Source organism: Anguilla anguilla, chromosome 10 (genome assembly GCF_013347855.1).
Source record: "Anguilla anguilla isolate fAngAng1 chromosome 10, fAngAng1.pri, whole genome shotgun sequence".
NCBI classification, from domain to species: domain Eukaryota; kingdom Metazoa; phylum Chordata; class Actinopteri; order Anguilliformes; family Anguillidae; genus Anguilla; species Anguilla anguilla.
The window spans coordinates 45158299-45167671 of record NC_049210.1 but is presented as its reverse complement, the minus strand read 5'-3'; the positions used below and the strand labels follow the sequence as shown (position 1 = coordinate 45167671).

At 44.0% G+C, this 9373-nt stretch overlaps 1 protein-coding gene across 1 annotated transcript in view; it reads left to right on the top strand.

The window, feature by feature from the left end:
• The first annotated feature begins 2325 nt into the window (after positions 1–2325).
• commd10 (COMM domain containing 10) overlaps positions 2326–9373 on the top strand; it is a 54091-nt gene continuing 47043 nt past the window's right edge. The window contains exons 1-4 of the mRNA XM_035380160.1: positions 2326–2481; positions 4848–4938; positions 5577–5687; positions 8270–8425. Of these exons, the coding sequence (XP_035236051.1) occupies positions 2453–2481; positions 4848–4938; positions 5577–5687; positions 8270–8425 (387 nt within the window). The 5' untranslated portion in view covers positions 2326–2452. The remainder of the gene's footprint in view (positions 2482–4847; positions 4939–5576; positions 5688–8269; positions 8426–9373) is intronic.

The window sequence follows — 9373 nt, the reverse complement described above, 5'->3', positions numbered from 1 at the left end:
TTCACAAATTCCAAAATCTGTCGAATTACTCATTGTGGAATTTAAGTAAATGCATTGTACTGCATTGTGAACTTCCACTTCCTACTTACCAACTTTGGCTAAAATAATTTTTCAAAGTTTTTTTTAATGCTGAACATTTCTTACTTTTTAGACGTTACAGAGAACCATTCCCATATGAACCACCAATACACAGTGAAATGTTAATTCAACTCTTAACAGATAACATTTGATTCCACTCTGGAATGAGGGGACCAAATGTTATCTATTGAGTGTTGAATTAAACACTGGACATTTTACTGTGTTGCCATGCATAGAAACTGTGCATTCCAGACCGTGTGACGAGGTCAATGATCAAAGACCATCCTCTCGTCTCTGTTGTTTGTGCCTGCTCAAACCTCTATCTGTTCATTATATTTAAAACATGGCCCCTGAAATTCTAATCACATTTGTGTTTCTCCCCCCTCTCATTTGACATTACAAATTCTCTAGCATTAGAGGATAGCCTTTAATAAGATAAATTGCAGTAGTGTAATACCGTTAAATGTTGCTACGTTTTTGGTGCCCCATCTTTCATAATGAACCCTGGGATGAAAGTGTCTTTAAATGTGCTTAATGTCATTTTACTGAGACACTGTTTAACGGCTCATAATGGTTTAATTTCCAGTTTCTTCCACTTCATTAGCTCATGTGCCAGGTCCTGCCCGAGAATGAATAAATTCAGCCTAAAGAAGAGCGCAGTATATCTTTTATCTTTCTTCATTGACTTCTGTAAATGAATTCTGCGGGGGAAGGTAATGAAGAAGGATGTCCAGCTGTGTTTCCTTGACAGATTTCTCATCTCTCTGCGCTGAAGGTAATATTGGTCTTCCCCGTCGCGCGGCCTCCTCTGAAGCTGGTCTGCGATGATGGGAGGACATTTTGTTGATTTCTTCCCAAAATGCATTGCAGAACTTTTTTAAATTAGATTTTGTTGTTTTGCTGTCCTTAAAATATTTGTCTGCATTTGGTGGTGACACATAATAAAATTGATATCTGATACTTTGCTTTTTAGCATAAATGTTGTTTTTGTTTATATTTTATATGTCCTCAGTAGAAGCCAGTGATGGAAAGGAATCTAATTTCTGGTACAGAGGGCTTGTTTTTTTTTTTTTGGCTGTTGGAGAGAAAACTTCAAATTTCCACCCTTCAGGTCATTAATTTATTTAACTGGAACACACAGTCCTGGGGAGTATTTCTGTAAATGTGAAGTACTGTATAAGAGGGGGAATAATTAATCTGTTATGAAAGGAATTATATTTGCCGAGTAGTCTGGGCGTTCTCTTCTAGCAGACTTAAGCCTCCTTCCCATGGTTAAATCCTCTAAATGCTGTGGCCTGGTGAGAGTTCTAGCTTGCATAATTTAGGAAAAGGGTGTCATATTTTAAACTGGATAAACAGTGTGACTGTGCTGTGATGCTCCAGTGGCAGGAATAATACATTAGCAGTACCAGTCACTGGAAAATGAGATGTATTTAATAACTGCAGTCCTTTGCCATACCAAAATCCACTATGAAATGCTACTTGTTTGCAAACCTATTTAATCATATTTGGCGGTTGGTGGATGGTAGCCAGGAAGTTTAAATGTGTAAGAAGACATGTTCTAAATGTCATTTTAGCAAACTGGTGTTACATCTCTGTTCCAGTTTGGCTCAATGCCACATAATACTGTTCCATGTTTGTCTCCAGCCACTTGTTTCTAAAAACCCCTACAGTAAAAAAGCAATTTTGGGATAGTGAAATGTTTCAAAGTTTAGGCCTAATAGTCATAGTAGGCTTACATTACCTGGGTATTTAATTAAGGATTATTGTTTTTGACATTGCTTGTGTTAGATTCTAATTTTGAAAACTAAACCAATAAATAAATAAAATAAAAAAATCTACATATTTAACAAATCATTGCATTACAGTCTTACTTTTATCTGTAGCGATTTACAATCTTCTTACAATTTTCACGATTGATCACAATGGTCACGTAGAATGTTCTGATGAACACCTAAACAGGTTAGAACGATCATGAAAGGGTTATGGTGCTGTTCTTTTCTTTGGTGCTGAAAGGTTTTTTAATCCTTTATAACATTAAGTGGCAATCTTAAAAGATGGAATGAAAAATAAATTAATAAAAAGCACGTATTTGTTTTTTAGTCATGCAAATGCAGTAACGCAATTGTTTGTAACGACAAATAACGCAAAATAACATTTGTTCGAAGCTGTTTTGGGGGACGCCGACGTGAACACAGACTGACAGAATGCGATCGCTTAAACATTTGTACTGTTTGGTACCGCGGGCGTCCTGTCGAAACTGATGATACAAAACATGTGACCGACTAGGAAGTAAAGTAAAATGGAAAAATAAGAAAATTATATGCAGCTAGCCGAGAAGCGAGCTTAAAGCGAATACATTCCTTAAGTCATTATGGCATCTATTATCAAAGAAACCCCGAGGTGAGAGAACTTGATATGAAAATAGAAATGCAATTTGTATGGATTTAACTTGCTGGTTAAGGATCGGTGATATGAAGGGAAAACAGCAACTAGCTTGCTAATCAGACAGGTAGCTTAGGAAGCAAACGTTAGCAAGTTTTGTGCAGCATCCTGCTTTATATCTTTTATTGTACTCCTTCAAAAAACGATGCAGACTAGTAATAAGACTGTAGTGTGGACCAGGTATCCGAACTCAGTCTTGATAATTCACAAAACTCTAGATAGTTTATGTTATTGCTACGTTAGACTAGTGTCTAGGTCTCTGTTGAGTGCTAACTGGTATTGAACTAGCGTGTGCCCACACACACTATCCAGGTAAAATTCCCGAATCACCGTTAGAATATAAAAAAATGGATGTCACACCACCAGGACTTAACTTTAGCTTATAGCACCTAATTGCCTACATTTAGCTGGAACAGTGATGGCTGAATATGCTTACTGGTTAGCTGTCCCCGCCTGTAACTTTCTTGTATTAATAATAACATCCATATAGAACCGGATGATTTTTGTTTAGATCAATAGATAGGTTCGACCAGTATGACATGTCATAGTATATGTAAAAAGCGAATTCAGGTTACTGAATAAATTTCAGAGGGATCCGCATACAGTATAAACATTTTGCATTACAAAGATCAAATCAGGTTATCCCATTACCTTGAAGCCTCCCGAGCGCTGGAGGACGGCTTGGATTGCATAAAAGAAGGGCATATGTTTTCCACATTTATGCAGTTTGCACAGCGGATCTACCAAGAACACAAAGGCAAATGTGCTTGTTGCATCGATTTCTTGAACGATTTCAACTGGGTAAATTCGAGTGTACTGGCAGGGTGTTAATGAAAAATGATATGAAACATTTTTCGTGGGAAAAAAAACAAACAAAATAAAACGTGTGCCTCTTGTTTGTACTCAGTATGGTTCTGAACTCCGTTTGGAGTTAACTGAGGTGATGTACTTTCACCGGTTTAGGCTATATATGCTGATGTGGCCCAGTAAAGTACAATGCTGAGGTAGCTGGGGGTGAAGACGATGACGTGACACTTAGCCATCTGTCTTCTGCCGCTGGCGTTATATTTTTAGCTGAGACAGAAGGTGAACTCTGTAAAAAATTAACAAGAATTTTTCTGCTTGGTGTCCTAAATGGACACACTAGACCATGCAAAGACCGATTATGGACCTACAAATTCAGGAATTGATTTTTTTTCAAATATTAAATTGTAAGATAATAAAATTAATTAGACTAGACTAAATTAGACATTAGACTAAATATGAAAAGGACCCTTGCCATTTGTAGGTAGTATTCGTTGGGGGGATACATTGTTCACCTTTGTACAGCTTTGTCACCTTGTACAGATGAATAGTCTTTAATTAGAATTTTGACAATAAACAACTGTGCTCTTTGGAAATGTCTCCGGTTCCCCGAGGATTCTGAGTGATTTAGTCAGTAATGGTGCTTGCTATGCACACAGCTAATATGTTAAATAATTAGAGTTCACCACGATGGTTGAACACAGCCGGCTTTGTCCCGAAAGAAACAGGGTGAATTGAGGTCAGCCAGGAGTCCCCATGGTTCCGGCTGTAGCTGGTGAAAAATACGCCTGTCCTCCAAATCGGCACTTTCTGGTGCTACTGTAGTAGTGTGTGGTGTAAAAAATCAAGCACAGTGGTAACATCAGAAGTAAAATTTTAGGGGAAAAAAAGGAGTTGCAAATATTTATTTCAAGCGCAGTGAGGAAATTGGGCTCGCACCCAAACTGTGAACTTACTTCCTGGCAGAGGAAGGCCCTGTCCTTCTCTTTTGGTGTGGAAAGCACTTTGGGGGCCGTGCTCTGAGAAGTGCTGCATAAAAGTTATTATAGATGTAAAACCGCCCATAGTGGAGAGCTGATATTTCACCTTTACAGCGAGTCGAGAAGATTTACTGCGTCGCTGAAGCCGGAGAGGACCTTTGTGTTCATTTTATACAGGGATGTGTGATGATCCCTATTAAAAAGTGTTCAAATAGGGCTTCAGAACCAGCACAGCACTTTCTGTTTAGTGGATATCGGTGACAAACGCCGTTTACCGTGGGAGACCGTTAAACTTGCAAGCTTTGTTAATCGCACACGGACTAGGCGGAGGTTCTGTTTGTGTCAGTGGTTCTCCAGTTATACTGCGTGAGAAAGCCGATCCGATCTCTTCGGCTGATGCGCAGGGCTTGACTTTATGGTGGCTGATGACCTCGCGATGTTTACGATCATGGCGGAAAGGCTGTGGCATGTGGGGCTGATTACTGTGCAGTTTTGTGTTTGTCTGACTAAAGGTTTTTTTTTTGTTTCACTTCTGAATAGCATTAAAGAAGCAGTGACGCATATCAACGCGATCGACATAAACAAGTTTTCCCGACTGCTGTCCCGGATCCTGCAGAAGCTCCACCTTAAGGTATCGTATTAAATGCGTTAAGTCATTGCTTGTGAATGCTTCGGTTAGAAAACTTTCCCCCTCTGGAACATGGACTGAAGTAAAAAGAGATGTTCTGGGTTCTACTCAATGGAGTTAACCAGCTGACTCAATAATCCTACTTTGTGAAATACCCCCAAGGGCCCTGTTTCACAAAGGAGGATCACTAAGTTAGCTGGATAACAACACAGAGTAAAACTGGGAACCCTCACAAATCTGGTGAAAGGTTCCAGGTTCTGCTCAGCGCAGTTATCCAGCTAACTCAGTGATCCAGCTTTGTTGAAATATGCCCCTGGACTGCGGCGGTGCTGTACTGAATGAGCAGGTGCTTTGGCTGCGTACATCCCCCACGAGCCCCACTGCTCAATTCATTTTGCTCTAATAACCCTGCGGCGTATCGGGGCGGGTGTGTTTGTGTTCGCAGTCAGCCTGCGCGGCTCAGCGCTCTTCCAGGGAACAGCAGATCTGATTGGATTAGATTAGGTTTTGATGAGGTTTCTTCGGTCTCCGGCTGCAGTCAGAGCTCGCCTCTTTCCCCGTGCTCGGCCCGGGCCTCGAAGTTCGTCGCCGGTGATTGATGTTCCCGTGTCTCCCCCCCCCCCCCCCCCCCCCCCCCGTAGGCGGAGCGGTCCTTCAGCGAGGAAGAGGAGGAGAAATTACAGAGCGCGCTGTCGCTGGACAAGCAGGCCCTGGGTCTGGTGCTGGAAACCATCTCTTTCATTTTGGAGCAGGTCAGTGGGCCGAGGCTAGGGGGGGTGCCCTACCCCCGCGAGAGAGCCTTCGGGTGCCAGCGCTCCCCCCTGCCCTCCAAAAACCTGGGGGACTTTGATAATGCGGTTTTTCAGTCACGAAATGAGAACTGAGAAAATTGCCTGGGAAAGTATTTTTTAGTGTTTAGGTCAAAGCCACAGGTTCTCTGGTCTGAGATTGCAATCTACCCCCACTCCCCAAAGTCTGCGATTGCAGAAATACACCCCCCCCCCATTCCCCCCCACCCATCCACAATTGTAATGAGTGTCTCAACCCCAACCCCCCCCACCCCCGGTCCAGGATCAGAGTCTCCCCCTCAGTATATTACTGATGTTCCTCGCATAAAACGTGTGTCCTGGAAAATATTGTCTTGAAATCAGTGGGCACCCTGGATTAACCAACATCACAGGCGATCGCGCTGCAGGTTATGCTCATTTTTACATTATTATGATGTTCCTTTAGTGGCTGTGTACTGTATGTAAGGTAAAGGCATTGAACAAAGATATGAGCAACAAGGTCATTCGTGTGTCATTTTGACTTGATTCAAAGTCCTGGGGGCGGCATGGTGGTGCAGTGAGTAGCGCTGTTGCCCCCCAGTCCCGGGTTCGAAATGCAGACAGTGGGTGGCATCGCAGGGTGAACGGCAAGGTGAATCATGGGATGCTAGAAGCTTATGAAACCAAAAGGGAGAGGGAGGAAAAGTGTTTCCAGTTCATCCGATGCATCGTCAAGTTGGTAAATGACAGCTCCGATCGAAAGGCAGGCTTGATAAATAGTTATTGCGTCGGTCGTTTATGCTACCATTATGTCTCTGGGCCTGCAGAATATTACTGTACATAAACAAAGCTTAATCGCAGCTAAATGGGCGAATCTGAAGCATTGATGTTGCTACAAATTAGCTAGCTGTTAAGCAGTGGAGGGGGGGAAATGTCTACTCAAAATCTGTTCCGCAGAAATTGCTTTGGAAGCGCGTGATGGCGGCGATGACATTCACCGTCTCCTCTCGCCGGACGCGGGACGGGGAAGGTCGGTTCGGACGCTCGCGGTCCGTTTCATGGCGGCCATTTTGTAGGCGAGCGGCCGCCGTGTGTCAGCCGCCTGTGGAGAGCCGATGATTTTTTTCCATTAGCCGGTTAAACGGAGGCCTGATTAACCGGCCTGATTGGTTGAGCCGAGCCGGTGCTGTGCGAACACGGCGTTGCCGGCTCGTCCTGCGACTGCCCCGACCCACTGAGGTGCGGTTTCCGTTTTTTTTAAATTAATTTTTACTTTGTCAGGGAAGGCAAACCTCCTCCTACTCATCCGTTTCTGTGAAAACCACATGTTTATGAAAACCACAGATGTGATTTGTCAAAGATTTTTCTTTGATCTCTCCCCCCCAGCCCCTACCACCCACCCCCCCCAATGCACTGACGAGCCCAGCTCTGCTCAGCTTAAGCTGTCTGACGAGCACAGGCTGCAAGGTGTCATGGCTGCCGGCTCGATTTGGGCTCACGCTTTTGATTTCTCTTACCTTTTGCCCCTCGTTCTCATCGCACTGAAGTCTGAAGTGCTCGTAGGGGAGATGAGCTCTTGCAGCCGAATCCCTTCTCTGCTCTGTGAGAAGTCCCAGCATGCTGGTGGCTGTTATACTTTGAATACGTAGATGCCACTGATTAGGCGACATCACACAGGCCCGTGGGCAGAGGGGACAGGTTTACAAGCCTTCGCGGTAATAGATTTGAGCCTTTGTTCCGGCTGCATCCTGCTTGAAAAATCCATCAATTTGCCGACAGAGCACACGCCTCGTAGTATTGCTCTCCTCCACGGGAAATCCTGTATCAGCGACGGAGGCTGACTTTTTGAAACGGAAGCTAAGAGCATCTCACCGGAACGCATCGATGGTTCTAAATTCTACCCTTTAGCCAGTGATGGCTGCTTTAAAAAGGCTTTCAGCCTCAAATTAGACGAATTTGGTCAGGTTCGACGGTTCCGTCCTGATCTTGGCCCAGCCTGACATTTGGATCGGGCACAGTGTACTCTCTGTACTATAAAATCTCTCTGATCGTTGCTGAGGAATAACTGATATGAAATACTGAAAATATTCATCATTACCATAAGAAATCATCTGAGAAGATTTAATCGTCCTCCTAGCGAATAGATTTTGCAAGTGTTCTGTCCTTGAAATGAAAGAGAGTCAGGTAGATATCTTCTTAATAATGGCAGTCTCTTATACACAGTTGGCCATGTACTGTTTCCAGATTGAAGCTTCACATTGTTATATATATTCTTTTACATCTCTGTCTTCCCAAGGTTATGGGAACTGTATTGAAAGTAACATTATTTATATATTTTTTTGGTTTGCTGTGTGCAGTAAAACATTACTTTCAATGGCAGGCTGCTTTTATCTCCTCCATATATATAATATTTTTTTTACTCTGTACACTTTTTGGTCTGGAATGGTAGACTTATGTGTGTTTTTTTTTTTGTTGATGGAGAACTGAAATGTTCGGGCCTTGTCAGCTGTCCCCACTGAACCTGTCCCCCCCCCCCCCCCCCCCCCCCCCCGCGCCCCCCCCCGCAGGCGGCCTACCATAACGTCAAACCTGCCGCCCTCCAGCAGCAGCTAGCAGGCGTCCATCTCGACCCCGACAAGGTCGACGCCCTCTCCCAGGCCTGGGCCTCTGCGGGGCCGGACACCGTCGAGAAGTTCCGGCACGGGATATTCGCCCCGAAGAAGGTGAGAGGGATGTGGGTTTGGGGATCGAAGCAGGGTACGCTGGCTCCCCGTGTCTCACTGTCCGTAACCTCATTGGCTGGAGGTTGGGTTGCCGGGCGGAATAGCAAGTATCTGGGCCATATAGTAAGAGGGTTAACCTTGTTCATGAATACCTGAATGGGGTATGTATTAGATGGATGAGTGTGTTGTCCCTGTAAACAAGGCTATTGGATGAATGTAGTGTGGTGCGTCATACAGGCTTCATAATAGCAGTATAGCAAAGTGTATGAGCCAGGGCTATGTAGAGGATTTTTATATTTTTTGTATGTCTTTATATACTTTTCCCTGTTTGTTTTCTACATTTTTTATTTTGTGAGTCTTGAATATGTTATAACCTTGTGTATGTTCCTTTATTTATGTCTCTTATAATTGTTTGTGCATTAAAAATGGTTGTATCGAAGTTATTGTGACTGTTAAATACAAGACACTAGTTGATGAAATGGTACAATGAAAAAAGTTTTAAAAAAGCGAAAACAGGCATATTTCAGAAGCTCTGAGCTGCCTAGCTGCTGATGTGTTTCGCTCGGGGGTGTAATAGCGTAGCGGCGTCGGTACGCCTGACCCGCCAGGCCGCTGTCGCTCGGATAGATCTGTAGCTCTCGGGCCTTTGAAAAGCAGACGTGACTAAGCTCACCTGGCGACCCCAGGTGCACCTGCGGCTGGGTTTTCTGTTCGGTGACGTCTGCCGTTTAGGGTTGCGCGTTTTCCCTTTGGCGAGAATGATGTCATCACAGGTGGACAAGAAAACGAAAAAAAAACCAGGACCCGTGGTGTCATCGCGGCTCGGAAACCCGACACGGTTTCAGACGGAAAAACCGGCACGCCGCGGAGAATAGTCCTAAAACGTGACTCACCTGAATCACCTGAAGGGCGCGCCCGGGACGATGGCGTTTGGCGGAGGTTCGGAGT